Genomic DNA, 22,849 nt, shown 5'->3' with positions numbered 1-22,849 from the left:
TGTGCTGGTTCAGTGACTCCTTTCAGCATCAGTCGAGGGGTTGACCCGTTTCACTTAATCCGCCCAGTGGCCTCTTTGGCTCGTTAATGTGGGATTATGCTGGGACTAAGACAAGCGAGGAGGCTGATGTCGCACCTCGTCCCTCTCGCACTCAACATTTTCTTTTGCTCGTCCAATTCCAGGTCACAGGGGAGCAGGAGGAGTCTGTCCCAGCTGTCATGGGAACGGGAGGAGAGGCACACCCTGGACAGATCGCCAGTCTGTCGCAGGGCTGCAAAGGTTCATATCTGAACAAATTTCTAATGTGATAACAGCTATGACAGACTTGCATTAATTAATATAGCATCATCTTTAGTCAGTGGAATTTCCAGGCACCTTTCCAAGAATTTATGATTACATGTTAAACCTTTCTAGGAAATGAACTGGAAACAACAGAAACTGTGATCAAGGGGAAAATCCTTCTGCTTTGAAGATTAGAAACATTATTGCATGTCTCATGGACATATCATGTAACATATGTGATGTAGTAGCAGGATTGTTCAGTACAGCACACATAACAATCATAGCAAATAGAATAGTACATTTAGAGATTAAATTTACTTCTCAACATATAACATGTTGGAATTATCTTAACAACTTTTACTGCACCATAATGCACTGAGTGTTGTTACTTACTGATGCTTTGAATATTTTACTACCTGTGGTCATATTTGTGCATGGTGGCAGGGCTATGCTTGTTTAGCTCTCTGAGGTCTAAGTCATCATAGGTGCCAACGTTCTCCTAACCCTGTATTTTGGAGAAGGGCACGTGTTTGCCAATTAGAATGATTAATTTGCTCATTTTCCGATCGCCAAGACTTAGAAAACAGTTTAATACAAACTGTAGTGACATAGGGTTGTAGATGTCACTGATGATGTCTCAGACCACAGGATTAAGTACATCTTCTAGTTCAACTGTATTATTATTCAAAATCAACAAAGCAGCCCAGGTCTCGAAGATAAACAGCAGTCATCTGGGAATTATGCACTCAGACTGTCATGTCTAAAGCTTTAACCCTCTGTTGCCATACAGCATTCAGCTTTAATCTAATCCTAAGGAAACAGAATATATATATATTTTCTTTTTATTAAAATATTCTCCAAAGTCATGGCAATCACAAACTAACTGACACAAAAAAGACAGTTTTGGCCTTCTTTAAAGTACAGTTTGTCACCCATGATGACTCAGACCTCAGCAAGTTAAAGGGAAGCCTGGTGGAGCTGCAGCCTATCAATCAAAATGCTCTATTAGGATATAATAACTGGGATTGTCAATGAAAAGTCAGGACTCTTGCAATCACATAATGACTATATACTATGTTAGTGCATTACCAACAGTCTGATAGATAGTGTTAGAGACTAGCTTACCAACGAAATGAGCATTTAGCAGCTAAAGCAGCAGCTAGTTCCCTCAGGAGTTGGTGGAGCCCAAAAACACACTGACTTTGTAAAGGTGGCAATGATACACAACAAATGGAGACCTCATTTCTAATTCACCACTACAGTGTCCTGACTTGAAATCTCAGTTGTAGCACTTTCTTTTGCTTTTCTTTTAATTTCAGCTATAGCCAGTTAGCTTTGTTGTATTTTGTTTTTCACAGACACAGATAGTTGCTAATCAGTGCAACTCATCAAAACTGAAAGCCAAACTCACAGGTCTGTTAGTAACCACATAACCATATAACTATATTAAAATAATCCCTTATGGTACATACGGGTATAAGATCAAGTTCAGTGACTCCAGTTAGAAAATGTGAAGCCCAATGAATAGCTATTGTTTACACTTGCACATGTGTGTCAGCTGGTAATTTAAATATGAAGGTCTATGGAGATGTCGGTGATGGCTCACTCTTAAAGTTGGCCTGAAGTGGTGAACAAAGTTTGCCATCTCTCACTCAGAGAACCAAGGTTATAGCGGTATATTCTGTAAATGCTGAATATATAAGCAACAATTTGCCACAAAGTTGTATCACCTTAAATGGGAAACTTTTCCCCTAGCAATACATCCATCTAAAATATTTTCATGTGAGTTTTCTTGCATTTAATAAAATCAGATGACACTTGTCCTGTGGTGATTAAAGTGCCAAAAAAAAGCTACATCAAAACTTCTGCATGAAGTGAATGTTAATATTTTATTTCTCTGTGTCAGACTCAACAAACGTTCACGTTCTTCACTGTTGATCCAAGCTGGATCTCTGCCTCCACCTCAGTGATAAAAGCGTGTGAGAGGATCGTGGTCATTGTACATTTTCCCGACTCCCAGGGCTGTTCTCTATAAATCAGTGTGGGGCTTTCAGAGAAGGTGAAGAAGCCAGATTTTAAAAATCAATTATTTTTCTTCTTCTTGCTTAGGTAACACATCAACTGTGAGATATTTAACATCCATACCTGATAAAAAATGAATAAAAAAAAGAAAACCAACCACAGCTGTCCTGTCAACTGCTCCTTGTTTTTCTTTCCCCTGACGTTAATGCTATGGGATTATTCAACAGCAAACCACAGGTTTCAGCTCTGGAGGACTCTAATCGCTCACTTGCATTGATTGAAATCACCAAATGCAGTGTTTCAACAGAGAGGTCAGCTTAATGCACATTCACCTGAGGTATATAAGCCTCAGGAATGTATGACATGCTGGACTCCATTTATTATGCGTGACTTTAACTAAAAGTCTGGCTTTTCTTTCTGGTGGAACGATGCATGCACATACACACATAAATACATGATTAACTTCATCTTCATATGTGCCACAAGGTGAAGAGTAACAAGGTCATTTGCATCTGAAACATTTAAATTAGCCAGTTGTTTGATATGAAAAATATATTGGGAAATGCAATAGATAACACGTTTTTCTCTCTGCAGTGCAGCGTGAATGCATGCTGTGTGAAACAACACAGCTTCCTGTTGCTGTTTCCTCCTCCATTCCCTACTTATGCTGCTGAATGAAGGCCAGAAGGTGGTTTTGCAGAACATTACAATGATGTGTAACCTTTTCACACTGGCCTTAACCACCAAAATCTAATGAGTTAAGAAGAGGCTTTTGGGGCCATATCCATCAAGGTATTCCTGAGTTTGCCAGTATGAAACTTGGATAGATGGACGTGTGTGTGTGTGTGTGTAATGACCCTATCTGGCCTCAATAATCCATGCCCGTTATATTTTTTTTATCCACTGTGGTCTGCCTCATCTGCCCTTGCTGCTGGTACCGCCTCTCTGCTTTATGTGTACACGTTTTCCCGGTCTGACCTCACCATAACCAGGCTGATCCAACGAATGCACACCTGCAGGAACTAAAGGATCTCCTGCTAATGTTCTGAGGCGCACGTTGAGACTCTGATGGAAGAGAACGGCTCTGGCAGAACAAGGTGACCTCTATAATTAGGCAGATGATTTGAGCAAGATTTGAGCATTTTTAGTTCAAATGTAGTTGCGAAACCAGGATTAGACAAAAGTCTTAAAACTAAAAGCAGATTTGTCCATAGAGCTTTAGATGGGAACCACTGCACTAAACGACCTAAAATCATAGTAAATAATTGCAGCTGGCTTCACTTTGAGCTACTTCAAAACGTAGTAAATGTGAATTAAAAATCTAGTATTGCAGTAAAGTGTAGTATGAACCTTTTGATTTTATGCTGCAATAAAACTAACATGTGATCAGCCCAGAAAGCACCCGCCTGCATTCATTGGTTTGGATCGAGCTGCAGTTACTCACAGGCAGTGCTGAAGCTGGAGGGATGTGCACAAAGCATTTCTTACAGGAAACCAACTTTAATGTGGTCCTTTGGACTATTTACTGTGTAAATAAGATGGACGTATGTTCCCAGTCTGAAAATCTGCTCGTAGCTCAAAAACACACACTTGTACTAAACAGACAGGGATCTGGGAATAATGAAACAATACTGTTTTACCTCAGAAGCAGGCGGCTCTCTGAAACGATTTCTCTGTTCCCAACGCTGTTAACAAGAGTTCAAACTGCGTCACTGACATCCTGAAATATGTATGAAAGCGGTCATGACACAGCTTTAGCTCCAGAATCAACCTCAAAATTCTCCCTGCTGGTGTCTTGTGGTGAGGACTGGATGAAGCTCACCAGGACCTTGATGTTGACTGATTTTTTTTTTTTTCTCCACACTGAAACATACGTTTGGATGCAAAAACTTCTTAATTTTCTGTCGTTTTTACACACTTGGTGTGTAATGGCAGTTAGCCCATCCCTTTTTTAACCTCCTAGGACCTGGCGTCCACATATGTGGACATCACATTTTGGGTTGTCTAGACCAAAACACTAAATTTTGCTCTACAAGGGCCTGATATCCACTTATGAAGAAATTATGCTGCCACTGTTCTAATGAAATTTAAGATGAAAGTCCTCATATGTGGAGCTCATTTTTGTCATAAACAAAAACCAGGTAAAAAAAAAAAAAATCTGGTTAATTCTTTGTTTCCACATTCATTAAAAATGCATGCCATGGGAGAGTTCAGGTCTTAAGATACTACCTACATTTTGGACTTTTTACGTCAGCGAGTTTGGAGGTAACTAAAGTAAAAGTTCAGTAAATGTAAATATTAGCCAAGTTAGACGCAGACATAAACATCTATACAAACATGATTTTGCAACTAGCCTGGCTCAATGAAAAATGCAGGTATGAATAGGTTTTTTCCTTCAATAGATGAATTCATCAATCAAAAATTGCATATTGTATTTATCTGGGGTTATCTTTTAAAATGTATTTGATCTGAAGCATGTGAAAAAACCCAAACAAACAATGGAAAAATCATTTAAAAACTAAGGAACGGGTAAAATACTTAAAAAAAAGTAATATAAAGTTCATGGGCTTCCAAATATCAGCTTAGAATGACCCATTCAGAAAAAGTCATTTGTATTGTGAACTCTACAAGAGCTGCTTTCTTTGTGGACGCTATGAAGCGCCTTGAGGCGACTTTTGTTGTGATTTGGCGCTACACAAATAAAATTGAATTGAATTGGACAGGCTGCTGGTGCTGTGAGTGCTCCGAGGTTTACTGCTTTTTGGCAAAGAGCCACATTCCCCAATATATGAGCAGACACTAGAGTTATCATGGCTATCTTCCAGCCTCTAACCCAGCATAAAGCTGGCAACTGAAACTGAAGATTATTATTATTAAATTTGAATATCCATTTTTTCATTACATGTGACCTTTGATTTTCCAGCTTATCGACCATCACTTTGTGAGAAGTCCCCATCTATGAAAACAATTTCTCACCCCTTCCTTACATCTTTCTCCATCTCTGAGTGAACGTCACACATTAGTGCATTTTTGTGGCTTTTAATACTAAATGATACACGTACAGCGTGACCAGCACCACCCTGAGCAGGTCTTTGCCAGATTTTAGAAGAGATGCTTTTCATGTGACGCTGCAAAAAGAACGCAATGAAGAGACACTTCAAGTTTAATTTTCCAACACATAAAAGGAAATATATTTAAAAAAAAAAAAAACTGTTCATACCGAAGAACCTGCATCATTGTGGAGTCATTTACACCCGAGGGGCAGTCATATTCATATACTGTATGTGGTTATTCAGCGGCACGCACGGCCTCCTCATCCTCTGAAGCCATCAGCTCTGCACAAAGTAAAGCGTGCACTTGCACTTGCACCGCACACGGTTACAGTTTCAAGACAGATCTCATCTATCGCTGCTTTTTAAACTGGATTGAAACACACTCTTGGACATCACAGTTTGGAAATGGCAAATGCTGAACTAGGTGTACGATAAATCAAAAAGAGAAAAAAAAAATCAAAACTTTTATTAGATTTCTTCCTTTTTTTTTTCTTTTTTTTTTAAAATACAAACACATCTCACTTACATGGTCGATAATTCTAGAAATTTAGAAACATCACCTGAAATGCAAGGGATGTGCATAGGTGTCAAATCAACATCTGGCTCAGTCACTCTTGGTTTATTTTTAACATTTTTGTTTTCCTTTTGGTTGAGTTCACTTTTCCAAAGAGCTGGAATGTTTTCTTTTTTTAAATTTCTTTCTGGTAATATATATATATTTTGCCTTCTTTTAATTCTCGGAGGGTTTACAGAGGGACACGGGGAACACTGACTGACAGCATGGAAGCTTGCAAATGTCCACATGCATGATAACCTCATTCAAATCTCTAAAACCATTTATGGATTTATTTAGAAGAGACAGTACCCGGTAGTCCAAAGGTGTGTGTGACTGCACTAACAGCTGGAGAGGGGGAAAAACAAAACAAAAAACATCTACAGATGAAAGACATTGCAGTGTGTGTGCTTTTACTGCATCTGCAGACAGTGTCCTTCTCCAACAGCCGTGATGGGAGGGTTACTGCAGGTGCACCAACATGAGAGGACGGGACGCAGTACTGTCTCTTTAAAACAAACATCTACAAAAATGTTGCCTCCTAGCTAGTACAGACATGACAATATTCACTTTTACTCTGTTTTTATACAACACTATGAGACTAGGTCATCTGCGAGGGCAAGAGTCCGACGCTTGAATGCTGTTACGCTTTCACAGTACGCTGAGTCGGTTCCGATCGAGTGCAGTGTAGAGAGGGCTGCCCTGTCGGCTTCTGTTATTAGAGTCTTCTGTGTCGGTGTTGTAGTTATGAAGAGGGCAAGACAGCCGAGGTGTTGCTGGCGGGAAGTGGAAGAGGGGGAGAGAGCGCGAAGGCGGATGAGATGTTACGGGTCAGTACACCCAGGACACAGGGACCCACTGACTGGTGGTGCACACCAGGTCAATGGCCTCCTCCAGGTGCCTGATGGTCTCATCAATCTCGTTGTTGATGATGGTCTGGTCGAAATAGTGTGCGTAGGTCTTCTGCAGGATCTCCGACTCTTTCTGCAGCCGCTGGAGTGACTCGTCCTGAAGGAGGAGCAGGAGGAGTGAAAATGACAAAAAAGGTGAAAGCAAGACAGGACCAAAAAAAAAAAAAAAAGAAATCCTTAGGGCCCCTACACACTGTGGGATGTAAAGTCTATCACAGGATTTTCCACATTTTTAGGTTCTTATACCTAAAACTAACCATCTCATTTTCAGTTTCCATAATTTTATCCACAACATTTAAAGATATCAGTGAGAGGAGCCTCCACTGCAGGCTCACGATACACTGCCACGTTAAGACCTTTTTAGAGCTCATTAATTGGAAAATGCTGAGGCTCAGTTAGGGACAGGAGCAAAAAATTCACGAGTATATTTAGTAGATTTTTACCTTCATACTCAGAACATTTCTAAAGTTACAGTGCATTGCATTGCATCCCTCCTGAAACAAGGTTTTATATACTGTGTTAGATTAAACTCAGAGAACCTAATGAATTGGCCATAGATGGTTTTCTGGCTTGAAAGGCTGACTAAAATATGGAACAGGAAGTTAGCACAGCAGACCAGACTGCCCGCCAACTTTAAAGCCCAACCCTGTGTCTGCTACAGCACTGAACAGGCTCCACACTGAACTGTACGCGTTTCACCGTGTTAGACGCACAGTGATGCACTCAACCTGCAAGATGGCTGTGTCACACAGCGTGTTGGCCTACAGCCAGCAGAGGAGGAAGAAAACAGTAAAACACAGTTGGCAGAACTTATCACTAGAATCATGGAACACACACACACACACACACACACACACACACACACACACACACACACACACACACTAAAGCATCTGCTCTGTCAGGTCTTACTTACTGGCAGTGTTCGACACCATCTGGGCATCTGAGCGGAGTGCCATGCAAACAAACACATGCAGCGTGCAAAACAAACAAAAAGACGAGTGCAGAGACGAGTGAGGAGCAGCATGCGAACTCAAACCTCAAGCCTGATTCAGACTTCAGCAGGAAATCTAAGTCCTAACTTACAACATAACCGGGAACCCTTTCAAGCCAGGTTACATGGAAGGTCAGGATGTAGGGTTGAGAGCGGTTTCTGGTTATGTTAAAGGAAGATGTAGATTTCCTGAAGCATAATTCAGGTATTACACACAGCTCAGACATACACAGTAACATGTCTCACAGTTGGGTGAAATCAGTGGCACACAATTTCAAAAGGTGACTTATTATGAATCTCCTTTAAAACACACACACACACACACACACACACACACACACACACACACACACACACACACACACACACACACACACACACACACACACACACACACCTACCTTTGTGGGGTCATCTAACTGACATATCCCTTTCCCTAGCCGCTTACCCTAACCCTCCAACTTAAACAATAGGCTAAAAACCACATTTTGAGCCTCAGAAATGCTCTCAAACTCGTGGGGAAGGGCATTTTGTCTCCATAAGGGCTGTTGGTTCCCACAAGTATAGTAAAATTCCAATGTTTGGTCCCCACAAAGATATGTAAACATGGTACACACACACACACACGTCAAAAAATTACAGGAACACTTTTTAATCAGAGTGCAGCATCAGGTCAGTCAAACTTGTTGGATATTGACCTGGTGAGTTAACTAGCAGAGCGGGTTGTTATCAGTTTCAGCTGCTTGGTCTTAACAACAGATACAGTATAGGGGCAAGAATGAGACAATCCCAAAACAGGAATGGTATCCAGGTGGTAGGGTAGGGGTCCAGGTAGGGTCCAGGTATCAGGTGTCCTCCACCTGTACGGTGGAGGTCACCTGGACCCTACAGACACATTACACAGGTAATCCAAATCCTCCAGGATGGCACATCAATATGTGTCAGTGACAGAAGGCTTGCTGCATCTCAAGGCACGGTTTCAAGAACATGGAGGAGATTCAAGGAGACAGGCAGTTAACTCCAGGAGAGCTGAACAGGGCCTTCAGCAGGACCACTATCTGCTCCTCTGTACAGGGAGGAACAGGATGAGCACTTCCAGAGCTACAACATAACCCTCAGCAGGGCAATGCTCTGGCTAAACAATCAGAAACAGACTTCCTAAGGCCGTACGGTGATGATGCCCAGCCTAATGCAACAAGATGATGCAGGTAGTTCCTGGAGGATGAAGGTACTGATGCCATTGACTGGCCCCCACACTTGCCTGACCTAAATCCAATATAAACTCTGGGACATAATGTTTTGGTCCATCTGAAGCTACCAGGTTGTAACTCAGACTTTTTGGGCCATATCTATCCAGACCAGGAGCTCAGTGATGCCCTGGTCCAGGTCTGGGAGGAAAGCCCCCAGGACACCATCCATCACTCATTAGAAGCATGTGCAGCGTCATCAGACATGCATACAAACATGTGTGGCAAACCACTCAGTAACATCTAGAGTTGGTGCAATGAAATTCAGCTAAATGAACTAACCTGCCGGATTATTTTTTCACCTTGACTTTCAGCCCTCCATATGGCATCTTTTAGTTATGGACACATTAGCCAGTCTCCCCCCCCCCCCGATACTGAGAGTCCCATTACAAAGTGTTCCTTTAATTTTTTTCAACAGTATAAAAATATAAGACATGTATAATGATTATTTGGAAATATAAATTAAGCAAAGCTAGTCTCCTGCAGTCTAAAAATAAAAATATGCAGTTTGTCTTTGAAGTTGATTTGTTATGCTCATTTCAAAGTACAGTAGAGTCAGGTTTGGTTGTTTAATGAACATCAGGAGAGATGGAGAACATCACCAGCCTTGTGCTGAGTGTGTCAGTCATTTTCCTACCTCATTAATGCCTGGTGTGATGGTTGGTGCAGCGATGAACACGACGTACGGGGCAAACTCGGCCGTCCGCAGGACCTTTAAGGCCTGATGAAAACACATGTTAGGGTTCAGTGTCCTTACGTACTCCATGCATGAAGACTTGGTGCCCTCACATAAGCACGCACCTGAGGTTCAACGTCCAGTATGACGATGAGCCCCTGCTGGTGGATCTTGCGAATGGTTTCCAGGCGCGTCCCGTACATGGCATCCTCGTGGCTGCCATACTCCAGGTACTCATTGTTGCTGATGTCCTGCATCATCTGGTCATGGGAAACGAAGTAGTAGTTCTTGCCGTTCTCCTCATCCTTCTTTGGAGGTCTGGTTGTGTCTGTGAGCACACAGGATCAGACACAGGAAGTGAGAGAATTACACCTCCCTACATGCACAGCAGCGCTCGTAAAGACTGTCGATTGTGCGTCTTACGTGGGATGGGGTAGGCGAATCTGTCAGGGAGTTTGGTTATAAGTGTGTTCTTAATATGTCTCCTGCCCACTCCATGAGCGCCTGACAAAGACAAACACAGACGGTCAGCGAGGCCACGGCAGCTGTTCTAGTGTCCTGCTGCTGCACTTGGTGTTACTCACCTAACAAAACTAGCGTTTTCCTCTTGAAGGCAGGAAGCTTCACAACCTCCTCATATGTGACAAGGTCTAGTTGGTCAAACACTGGAGACGAGAGACGCCAGAGACAGATGCAGATTAGGAGGATGTGCAGAGAACTGTGTGGGATAAAAACAGCTAGAAAACTAGAGTGTAAGGGAAGCAAGGAGGCTAGAGAATATCTAACACATCCGCTAACTACGAGGTGAAGACAAACCAAAGCAGATTAAAAATCTCAGTGAAAAAAGGCCTGATGAGGAAACAGTGGGTGGGAATAACTAGAGTTGGGTTCAGAGAGACAGATCCACTGCCCAGCTCGAATAATAATTGTTAAGCTGAAATGCAAATGAATCTCTAAAAGAAGCTTTGATCTCTCCATGATGGTTTTTTAAATGCAGGCCAGCTTCTCATTTATTCTGCTGCTCATTCAGTCAGCAGCTACACAGGAAAACTGGGATATTTCAAAAAACCTGTTCAACCTGAACCGGAGCTTTCAGTTCTACTTTTTACTCGCTGTTGGTGGAGGTTTAAAGGACACCTGTTATGCTTACTTTCAGATAGAAAGTAGACTAAATAGAGGAAATTGCAGAATGTCTGGGCTGCAGAGCGTATCGCGTGTTAAAGCTGAGCGGCTCACTGTGCTACGTGCTCTCTGCCTCTGAAACATGAGCCTCTGTGCAGCCAACATCTCAGCCTGCTGACAAGCGAAATATAACACCCACAAGTCAGCAGCTGCTGCTCAGACTGACAGACTGACGGTGACTGTGACAGCGACATTATATTGGACTGAAAAGGTTATTAAAAGACTGGTTACATTAGTGGACCCGTAGATGAACACACTACACCAAACGTGAATGAGAAGACAGGTTAGGGTCACCATCACAGCACGCAGTGTCTAAAAACACACAGAGTAAGCTACACGGTTTCAGTTTTGCCTCAGCCTTCTGTTGTTTTTGTCAACAGAAACAAAAGTGAAACGCTGGCAGTGACAGCTGATCTAATCTACACAGTTAATCAGAGAAGAAGAAGAGAGCGAGAGAAAAGAGGAGGAGTTGGTTGCTGTCACTGGTTGTTACTTACATGCAGAGAGGCCGTTCAGTAGGAGAAAGCGAGAGAGATGAACAGCAGGGGTCATAACATGGTTACAACAGCAGAATTACAGAACGCAAAACAGCAAGATACAACATCTGGGCAGCTGTGCAGCAGCACACAGTGCCGAGCGGAGATGGATGCAGACAGAATACTGTTGTTGTTGCTGTTAGAGAGTTTATTCACACTAACTGGTGACGTGTGGGTTGGGGGTGGTTGGTGGTGATGGTCACCAACAACCACAAGCAGCGCAGCAGAGCCCGGCTGCATCCAACTATGGAGGCATCCTGCATCTGCCTCCAGCTGTCCGAGGGGTAGCAGTGGGTACTTCCCAGGAATCTGTCACCCCGTTTTCCAGCTATAAATGATGATTGATGACGATTTATATAAAATAATAATAAAGCAGTCACACAGAATTGTGCAATCAGGTGTTTTCCAGGACCTGCAGTGATTACCATATCTAGATGTTTAAAAATGTGTTGCTGATGATAACGTGATTGCTACTAGTTCCAGGAATTCAGGAGTTGCTCATTATTTCAGGATATATGAATTTATAAGGGACAGTTACGAACGCTTCTCCGCATTTCAGTGCGTCTTTGGATGTTGGCAGTGAAGCTAATGTTTTGTGCACCTGTTGCTCTGCCTGTGAAACGTTGGCCTGACTGTTTGATTGGGGATACAGCGTCAGGTTAATTCTCGCTCAACCATCAACAGTCTGATGTTTCTGTTTGATTGTCAAAGCTGTGCCATTGCAGTTTCTACTTCTACTCTACTGTCTGTGAAAATGATTCTAGATTAGGCAGTGATAAAGCCAGGCTCATTGATGGAGTGTAAATGGTGAGGGAGGGAGAAATATGTAAGAAACTAAGCTTCGTGGTGTCATCACACATAGTTTTATTTTTCTTAAAATTCAACCTATTTGAGGACGTGGCGTTTTTTCAGCTTCTGAAATGGAGCATAGCAGGAAAAAGTTTGTGATCCAATGGACTAAACTAGCAGAGCTTGAAGTCAGTCCATGCGGACCGTCTTTGTAAATGTGATGAAGTGATTGTCATGAGAATAGCTCCCTCACAAGGAAAACAATTCCTGGGAAATAACCGGAAACGCATCTGACTGACACTTTAGTCTCATGGTCTCTAACATGAAACCGAGCGAAGCTCATCCCTGATCCCAAGAGATCAGCTGATCTAACTGGTTAATTATTTTGGATACACCATTTAGGCTGCTTTGGCTTGCCTACTATTACTGCAACCCCCCACCCACCCCCCCAAGCTTTTATTGTCATGCTGTATGTGATTTAAGCAACATATCTATGGTGTGTTGTTTGCAGGGGGTTTTGCTGCTGCTTGCTTTATGCATGTGTATGTAAGGTGGGGCAGTCCACCAAAAACAAATGACAGAGGATGAAAATAATAATTGTTTTTGACTGTAGTGGTTCTGACCAAACGGTTACACACTGTTGAACCTGTTATCAGTAAAATGTTGGATGGAGTTACAGCGGACTCGCTGTTTTGATTATTTTGAATTAATCACTAAATGATGGCATGCAGATAACTGTGGGTCCCATGCATTCACTAGTGTGTTACATGCTTTGGACTGTTCAGACAATTTCTTTCACAGGACGGCTTCACAAGTCCATGTGCCTGTAAGGACCTTGGACGCTTTTTGTTCATACTGTCCATTCAAAGAAAACATCCAAACATTCCATTTGAATGGAAGCGAATGGGAACAAAGTCCTCATTTTGTGCACAGAAATGCCTGAAAAACAGACTGTTCACAGGGGAAAAAACAGATCTTTACTCTGTTAATTTGCAGCTTCAGGTCAACTTTAGAACACATTTCTTTCACAAAATGACTTTAGTCCCCATTACTGCCTAAAAGCAAGCAAGGTAGGATCTTTTCAATGCCAAATTTGAAGCAAAGGAATGACAACAGCACAAGAAGAGCTCTGATTGGCACTGACAGAAAATACTGTGTCTCCGTCCTTCATATTGGTCACTCAGGGTGTTCGAGTGCACGGATTTATAGACATGCTCACAAGAGTGGATTTTCAGATGCACACACACTGTACTGTACACACGTATGTGCGCACACACACACACCCTATAGCACCCTCGGTTACATTATCAGCATGACTTATCTTATCCCATAATCCTTTGAGACAAACTGTTTGCACAGATGTGACATACAATAAAGAATGAATTAGCAGTACATTTTCCTCATTACTCAGTACACTACTACTCGACTCTCTCTGGGCTCAGTCTGTGGTTCATAGAAAACCAGAGGAGCAGTACACAAATCATAATAAGCATGCAGCTTCTTTAGACTTCTGTTCAGCTCAACATGGACATGTAGACACTGACTGGTTCTCAATATAGACTACCAAGTTCCCACATGTAATCAAACACAGCTGAGGCTACATGCACGTGTTTGTACGGGGGGGATGTGAAGTTCTAGTTACCTGAGCTACAAACTTGAGATCAGAAGTGACAGAGAAGGCCACAGTGCACCACACTGTAAACGCCCCCCTTGTTTCACCCTAATAACTTATGTAACTACTTCATAGCCACGATATTAAAATCACTTAATATATTTTTTAAACGGATCATTCTGAAATCAAAGGACAAGAATAAACAATTCCACTGTGTAGCAAACAGATCCTGTTCACCTCTAACAACCTGATCATGACTGATCACATGATTAGAACAAATATGACTTATTATTTTTAATTAAAATTGGATTTATTCTCATCTTTTACTGTGCAAATGCTTTTTGATGTTTCTTTTTTGCTGCTTGTTGACGTCACACACTAAAGCTACGTAAAGGCAAGTTTAGCCACTCAGTGTCTTTCATGCTACAGAAGTCCTGATTGTAGTGGTCGTTGACATTATTCCTTTCTTCAGGACAGAGGATTGTGTCCTGTGGTTGGACTCATTCCAGCTCCATCATCTCGGACTGCAGCTGGTGACTGTAGTCCTTCTGCTGTGAGCTGGGGATCACGCTAACCAGAGCCTGCAGTGTGTGAAGAACTGATTCATGTGCTGCTACACTGTGTATTCTGTTCGACACAGCAAAGCAGAATAAGGACTACTTTTCCCAGCAGGATGGCAGCCACACTGAAGAGACAGCTTATGACTCAGTTAATTTGTGGTTGGTAAATAATATATTTGCAGAGCAGAAAATGATACTGCAATCATTAAAAGGCTGGAAATGCCGTCTAAACTGATATTATTTCCCCCGCTAATAATGCTCTTTCAGGACCTCTTTATTACACGCGTACTAAAGATGCCCATGCACATCCTCTAATGCCATTTAAAAATATGGCTAATAATGCAGAGATCTGCTAGAGTCTGTATCCACAAGCTGCCCACATCTCCCTCAACTGCCTCTGTGCTCATATAAGATTTCTGCTGCTCTGGCAGCTTTTCCTGTCATTCCTGGCTCTGCTACTTGAGATGAATATTACAAGATCTTGTTACATACAAGTTTCCCCGGCACAAACAATCTGAGAGAAAAGTGTGTGCACACACAGGGTGGGGAAAAAAAAAGCAGATGCATGCATGCAAACAGTCTGCAGCTTGTTGCTTTGTGTGCACATGCATATAAATGAATACAGATATGTGAGTGATTGTACATTGCGTACCTGCGTTGTGCTTTGCCAAATACTTGTCTTTGTACTGCTTCTTCTTCTTGCCAAACCAGGTACAGCTGGCCTGCTGCTCCTGCTTCGTCTTCTCCATGGCTATACACGCCACCCGCCTACCACACAGACAGACAACTGAACTTAGTTTACAATTAAAGCTGGACAGAAGCATTCTAGCTGTAAAGAGACAATAAAGCCATGTTGCCATCAGAATAATCAGGGGCTCTTCCCAGCATTTTACCAACTGCTATTTGAAAACACACAACTCCAACTTGTTTTTTTAATTCCTTGTGTTTTGATGCAACACAAAGTTGGGGGGAAAGAGTCTCTGACGAACTGGTACAGAACTAGAACAAAGTGCAGATAATACAACTAAGCAGAGAGACGGGCAGCGGAAATCTGAAATCTGGAGTAAAAACAGATCGGGCTGGAGGAACTGGTAATTACTTTTTATATTGTGAAATATTGGTTTATAGGCTGCGTTTTTAAGATGTCTGCATTTTTTTCCTAATAGTTTAGTGAAAACTTTCTCAAAGCGTAGATGATCACTGTAGCTAGTTACAAGTTATTTTCAATACACCACTTTGTAGAGTATGATCCCGTTTAGAGTGCACAATAAAGCAGGGAGAAGTGGACTTCCGAAAGAGTTCAAAAACAGTAATTCACAAACCAGGGTGACATCTCCATCTTTACAGTTACTGTATTGGTCCTGGATTTTTTTCTTTTTAAATTTTTAGTGGGAACTTTTATCTTCCTGCCATCATGCTATCAGAGACTGCGTTGCTCTTCTCACCACTCCTGTAGTTCTGGTGACGGGATGAGGCCGGCTGTGCCATTTTTAGTGTTCTCCAGCTTGCCCTGCCACCAATTGTGATCATCCTTGGATATGATCTGGATGATGTCGCCCACACGGAAGCGAATGCCGGCCTCCTTGCAGGGGATGAGCTCATCCTTGGAGGGGTCATATTCAAACTGGGCCCTCACGTAGATCTGCGGTGAAAAGCACAGATGTTAGACGGGTAGTATGTAAGCTGAATGACGTGGTGGGAGAGACGCAGACGGGGGGGGGGTAAATGTGTCTAGATGATGTGCTTTGTTTTGCATATCATGACAACTAGGCCTAGAGTAATGAGCAGTGGATTCTCAGGGGGCATGGGATCACGGGGTGGGGTGTACTGTTGAGAGGACTTCCTGTAGTGAGATGAACCCAGACACTGCTGGGCTATTAATGAGGCTCTCAACTCTCTGGTAATTACAACACAGGCATTGTTTATGTGTCCATTAGATCAAACTACAAGTCGTTATCCTGCTTTAAAACTTTTCTAAGCACACAGCTGATATTTTTCCACAGTGTGTGAGGAAAGTGAGGAGGCAGTGTTTGACAGGTGTTTTTTCTTTTTAATTTCTGGGGGAGTTGGGGGGGCAGAGGAAATCTGTCTCTTACCTTCACTGACATTTTGTCCTTGATTGGAGGTCTGGATACAATCTAGGATTTGAAAGCATCACATACATCATGCAGCAAAAACGGCTAGGTAACGTCTAAAACAGCAGTATGGCGGCCGAGGCCGGTGGCAGGGAGGAAGGTTGTGGATTAATAGCAGAGTTTAGACATTTACTTCTCATTAATGTGGCAAATTATTAGGCAGTTCAGTGGCCTTTAAGCTCTGCAGCTCTAAGGCTGCTGAGCTTGCAATACAGCATCGTATGTTGTGGTCTCCACTGCCCCCTGCTGGTGTGTCCTTTATATGCCACTTTTCTTTGAGTTTCTATCACAGCATTGAAGTTTTTGTCAGTTGCTTTGGATCGGTTCTTGAATGATAGATGAAGCTATTCCGGAACATTTAGTCAAACTACTGAGAACAACTCCCCACAATTTACACTAATTTTGGTTTTATATGCATCAGAAAAATAGATAATATTCTGTCATGAACAGTTTTACTATTCCAAGTATGCTACAAGAGTTCATTGTGCAAAGCAACAAAAAAAACCCGAGAAGCACATTCATTCATAAATGTGATCTAACAAAGGGAAAGGGAAAAAAATTAATCATGTTTGCTGTTCATATGTCTTGTAATTGGGATGAAGTAAACATCTGTTGAGTAATTTAACATAAAATTGTTTGATAGTGTTAATTTGGAAAGCCAAAACTCTAGCGGGTCCACCAGACCCATGAACACTGGCTGAGTAACAAAAATACGAACACCACACAAGGGTTAAATGTGCCAAAGCAACTGAGGAAAAACTGCAAAATCGTGTGACAGTCATGGTTCTGGATAAATAATGTTGGATTACCTCAGAGGGGATTAATAATGTGTCAGGAAGGCGCACACACACATAACACTGTGACTAGATGAGGGTTAAAGGAGACCATTAGGAAGGACAGTGTTTTAGTTGGCTTTTCATAGATGACACTCATAGTGTCTGTACTCACAGCGATATAACCATCGCATGAGATGTTACTGCATGAATTAATGTGACTGGGAACCAGTGGTTAAGGGGAATCCTTGTGCTCTTTAAGGCTCAACAATGCCTGTGCCATTGTTACCACAGAGATTGTTAAGAGGTTTGTGAAGTGCTGAGGACAGCAGCGGTCACAGCTTTTCATAAATGCTCTTCTAGTAAAACCCTGACATGGGATAAGAATCCAGCTGGATCCAAATTAGAGGCAGCTACTCTTAAGGATGGGAAGGGCACTGCAGTTATTCATAAGTTCTGATACTTCAGACAAAAAAAAGAAACTGCACTTAACTACTTGGTGAAATTATATCTCATATATATATATATATATATATATATATATATATATATATATATATATATATATATATATATATATATATATATATATAATTACATATAAAAAATAAGATTCCCTTCTCCCACTGTGGATTTTGACACATTTTGCATCACATCTGATCAATGACGCAGAATCCTGACTGGATAAACACAAATCACAGTGAGAAAGCCAGAAACTGTGCTGTAGCTTGTACAGCTTTTTAAAAGAAAAGCTTCAAAACGAGCTGTCACCAAGTCTTTGTTTAGTGCTTAGATGTGGCTCAAATCATCAGAGCTAACTGGACTTGCTTAAACTTGAACTGAGTTTAAGGCATCTTTTAGATCCAGTTTTTTCATGGGTCTCGTTTGGTTTTCAGCCAAACTACAGGCACATTTCTTCACTCTGTAGCTGTCCAGCACTGAGTGACCACTGCAGTACGACCTCCCTTTCATGTGTTTTGTCTGTGGAGCTGTGGTTGTTAGTGGGCACGGATGAAAGGATTACAATTGTGTGTGTAAGCCAGTGATGCAGACCAGTTTTGTTGCTCACATCACACAGAATGACAGTTTCCCTCTTTGACTCAAAGGGAAGCATTATGTTCTCCAAATCAATAAAACTCAATTTCCCCGCCCACTCTTCAGACAAAGCTCAGATGCACTGAGTCCACTCCTGTCTTCAGCCTGATAAAAGCTGAACAGCTGCACACTACTTTTGGTGTAAATTATAGATTTAAATGGGATATTTTGGCCTGGCTCCAGAATCTTATATTTCTTCTTTTAAAGGATGAGGCCGGCGATTTTTGATATTTTCATTACTAGAAATAAATGATTACCAAGTACTCTGTTTATCCAAAGCACGATTCCACTAATTCCTGCGTGCCATGCAGCTTCATCAAGGCACAGTTTCCCAGGTTTCTTTATTACAAAATATGGGGTGGTAAATTATTAAAGAATAGTCTCAACTGAGAAAATAAGCCTCTTTTAAGAATCATTTTACACTACAATATATAAACTTTGATTATCAGTGTATGTAGACAAGTACCACCACAAAAACCACAAATATGAACGGTGTGGCAAATACACACTGATTACACTTAAAACAGCAATTTATTATTACTGTTATTTTTATTATTAGCAGTAGTATTAATCTCTGGCTCTCTTCCACAGTGTCTTTTTGCCCGTCTTCCTCCCCTGATGGTTGATGGTCAGCAGATGGCCGCTCTTCCTACCGTTGCCAAGGTGGTCATCTAATTGTTGGGTACTTTTATATGACTGTTGTTGTGATATGGTGCTGTATAAATAAAATTGGATGAGTACGAAACGAGTACTGAAACGGGAACAGAAAAGGTCCAACTATGAAACGATGAGAGGGATTTTCTGGCTGCTGCACCAATTTCCTTCTGCGCCATTTGGGAATACCGTGCTGCACATTTCATAAAGTGGCCTTTAGAGACGGACCTGCTAGCAGACTTCTGTAACCGGTAGGTCTGCACACAGGCCAGACAGTAGCAGAGATTCTCATTCTTAGGAGAGTTTAGATACAGTACATAGTCACGTATGCTCAATTATTAGATTTTCTTTCTTTTTTTAAACACAGTTTTCAGTGAAACTTCTCTGTAAGAGATGACAGCACAATGAGCTACTTAAACTGCAGTCATGAAGTGAAAAGCAGCAATTTCTACAACAGCATCCTGATGTCACCTTCAGCCACCACAACCTGCTGCTACCCATTTCTACAGAAACTGGAGTGCACCATCTCAATCACATGGACGAGATTCCAGGAGACAGACAGCTAGTCTAGGAGAACTGGACAGGACAGTAGAAGGTCCTTAACCCATCAGCAGGACCAGTGTCTGCTCCTTTGTGTAAGGAGGAACAGGATGAGCACTGCCACAGGATGAGCACTGCCAGAGCTACAACATGACCTCCAGCAGGGCACTGGTCCAGATATGGGAGGAGACACCAGGACACTATCCAGGCTCTCATTTAGGAGCATGCTCCAATATCATCAGGCACACATACAAACGTGTCTGACAAACCACCGAGTACCATTTTGATTTGCTGCAAGGAAATTGACTTGACTGAAATTGACTTTCAGGGTGTCTTTGAATTCAGCCCTCTGTAGATTGATAATTTTCATTTCCATCAAATGATGTAGTGTCCTCCTGCTTGCTCATAGCGTGTTGTCTGACAGCTGGGGGGGTTTCTCTGTATTATTGTAGGGTCTTTACCTTATAAAACTCAATTTAAAGTGCCTTGAGGCACCTGCTGTTGTAATTTGGAGCTATATCTTCCTGAAAACCAGCCTATTCATTAATGTCCTCTGTAATGGACATTTGTTTTTGGTCTATATCTTTTGACTTATTTGAGCTATCCTACTGAGTCATGATGTACTAAATTGAGGACATTCTGGGCTTTCCCTTGGAGATCTCATGTGTTTTCAAAGCGTTCCTTTAATTTTAGTGAGCAGTGTATTTATTTAATGAAAAAAAATTGTCACCCAGTATGAGCAGGAGGAGCTCACCGACACACAAAAATAAAATATTTCAGGCTTTGTAATCACACAAAATCCTTGTCCATCAGTAGTTTGGGACAGATAAAAACAGCCTGACTTACATGCAACCAAATCACACTGATGAGTTTTATGAAGCAGAAGGGAGTTTGGAAGAAACTCAGACACACACTTTTGTGTAAAGGAGTGTGATGCAAGCATTTATATGGAGCTAGTGAGTGATTGTTAGTTACCTGTCGACCCTTGGGCTGGATGGTAGATGGCAGGTCCTGTGAAAGTGACCCATTGATGACAGAAAGAAAAGGTTAAGAAATATACTACAACACACACACACACACACACACACACACACACACACACACACACACACACACACACACAGAGAGACTGAAAAATACCTTCAAACGCATGGGGACGGGGATTTTGGTCCCCACAAGTATAGTAAACTACCAATTTTTAGTCCCCATGAAGATGTTGATACCTGTCCACACACACACACACACACTGAGAACTTTTACATGCAATCTAGATGTTAAAAAAAAAAAAAAAAAAAAAAGTCATTCTCATCTGTTAAAGCAGATCTGGCTGTGGAGCAACCAAGCAAGCACAGAGCAAGCGAAGCAGCTGCAGCATCAGCACCACCACATGTCTGTCTGGAGCCTTGGCAGGGGAAACTGTGGAACCTGATTGGGTTTAGTAGAATAGCAGAGTAGGAGCACATCTCCTCGCACCATGGTGACCACTGGAGCCTCGGTGTGTTTTTGTCAGCAATGAGGCACAGCAACGGAGCAGGCTTTGTGAGGCACACCAATTTGTGAACTGAGATATCGGACACCCCCCGTTGCTTTGGCTCAAACAGATGAACAGGGAGAATGACACGGGAGTGAGTTGAGGCCTACGGCATCACCCGTCTACATCTAATCCTACTGCTACCACTACTGTGACACGATTTAACGCAAAATGAAATGAAAACAACTCATGAGAAACGCACGCAGCAACTGAATGTAACAACACGGACATGTAGAAATACCATGACACAACAGCGTGACAGAAAAAAAGAAAAAAAAAAGGAGGAGGAAATGGCTGGGTGGTAGTCTGATCGTGGGACTTTTTGTTTTTCTATGGTTGGGGTGGGGGTCCTTACCAAGATAGAACTGTTAATGCTGGAGTGGCCATTGGCAGGGGACTGCCTGGAGGTGGTGGGGGACTCATTCTGAAATAAGACACACAGGTCAGCAGTGCACAGCCGGCGCACAAACACACACAAGCGCACATATTCACACACTTCTGGGGTTGACTGTAGGAGATGGAGGGTGTATTTGTAGAACACAATAGAGACCCACCACAGAGTTGACGTAATGAAATGCGTCAACAAGACATGGGAGACAGCAGCACCAGCAGAACTCTAGCATGCACAGCCTTAAACAACCACATAGAGGCGCTAGACTGACACGAGATGCCAGTCTGATCAGCATGAAGTCATCATTAACTGAAGCTGTCAGAGCTCAAAAGTCCTGACTGTGTCAGTGTTCAGAACAGCGTGTGCTGGAGGACCAAAAGAGTTGAAATCGCCGTCACATTTCTCTTTTAATGGAACACTTAATGACTTCTTATCAAATGTGACAGCAATACAACAATGTTATAGGTTTTACTGTGAAAATCAACTGGAAATGGAGAGAAATATGAAGGCTCTGTTCAGAGAAAGCTAAATTATAAGCAGAAATAATGATTAAAGTGAGCTAACAGTCTGTAATGTCTCAGTTAGTCTCTCTGTTCTCAGCTAAAAATGACCTAAATCAAAGCAGGGCTGTGGTTTGCGTGCACGACTTTTCAAAATAAAGTCTCCCTTTTTTTTTCGTTTCTGTTAAAAACAACCACATTAACCATGCTGTTCTAGTTTTAGACCTCTGCACTGGTTTCAGTGTGTTCTAAAATGATCTAACTAATTACATGTACGGTCTTAGATGGCTGGATACCACAATGTATGTATAACTTCCTTTTGTCCCTCACAGCTCTGCTGGTCTAGCTTTTCTTAGCTGGTCCAAAGTATTGGTGCCCCAGCTTTCTGTCAGTTTTAGTATGCTGGTATTGTAGTTGTCTGAACTGCTGGTTTCTACTTATATTGTTTTTGGACTTTACTTCCTGTACACTGGAAAGCTCTTTGTTCTACTTGCTTCAAAAGCTACAAAGATAATATAACAAAAACAAACAAAAAAAACCCTTAAGTTGTTTGCCACTCTGAAAATGTAATACTGCACACTTGCTTTACATTTATCTCAGAATGATTTCATCGTCTAATTTAAAAAAAAAAAAATTTGAAAAATTTTGAAAAACCAGACGTTTCAATAACAGATCGCAAAACAACAGGATTTTTTTGTTATTAAATCTGTTACTTAGTTACGTGTATAACATGGATTTTTTCAGGGGAGTTCCTTTTCAGCAAGAAAAGCTGTGAAACTTACAAGCAAAAAAAACTGTGCAAAAAAAGTCAAC

The 22,849-nt window shown here is 41.8% G+C and overlaps 1 protein-coding gene across 20 annotated transcripts in view; it reads right to left on the bottom strand.

Annotated features, from left to right (window-relative positions):
• Positions 1–5,449: 5,449 nt before the first annotated feature.
• Positions 5,450–22,849, bottom strand: part of caska (calcium/calmodulin-dependent serine protein kinase a) — a 161,575-nt gene continuing 144,175 nt past the window's right edge. For 4 of the 20 annotated variants that reach the window (XM_082509331.1, XM_082509348.1, XM_082509344.1 and 1 more), the window contains 11 exons: positions 21,501–21,569; positions 20,590–20,625; positions 16,514–16,555; positions 15,863–16,059; positions 15,070–15,185; positions 10,323–10,403; positions 10,162–10,242; positions 9,864–10,066; positions 9,700–9,783; positions 7,738–7,764; positions 5,450–6,918 (listed from right to left, as the gene is read on the bottom strand). In XM_082509331.1, coding sequence (XP_082365457.1) covers positions 6,742–6,918; positions 7,738–7,764; positions 9,700–9,783; positions 9,864–10,066; positions 10,162–10,242; positions 10,323–10,403; positions 15,070–15,185; positions 15,863–16,059; positions 16,514–16,555; positions 20,590–20,625; positions 21,501–21,569 — 1,113 coding nt within the window. In that variant the 3' untranslated portion in view covers positions 5,450–6,741. The remainder of the gene's footprint in view (positions 6,919–7,737; positions 7,765–9,699; positions 9,784–9,863; positions 10,067–10,161; positions 10,243–10,322; positions 10,404–15,069; positions 15,186–15,862; positions 16,060–16,513; positions 16,556–20,589; positions 20,626–21,500; positions 21,570–22,849) is intronic. The other 16 variants (XM_082509345.1, XM_082509333.1, XM_082509347.1 and 13 more) reach the window with 9 other exon arrangements.

This window comes from Aulonocara stuartgranti, assembly GCF_965226115.1.
Source record: "Aulonocara stuartgranti genome assembly, chromosome: 16".
In the NCBI taxonomy this organism is placed as follows: domain Eukaryota; kingdom Metazoa; phylum Chordata; class Actinopteri; order Cichliformes; family Cichlidae; genus Aulonocara; species Aulonocara stuartgranti.
Note: the sequence above shows the minus strand (reverse complement) of the source record. Positions and strands in the feature narration are given on the sequence as shown.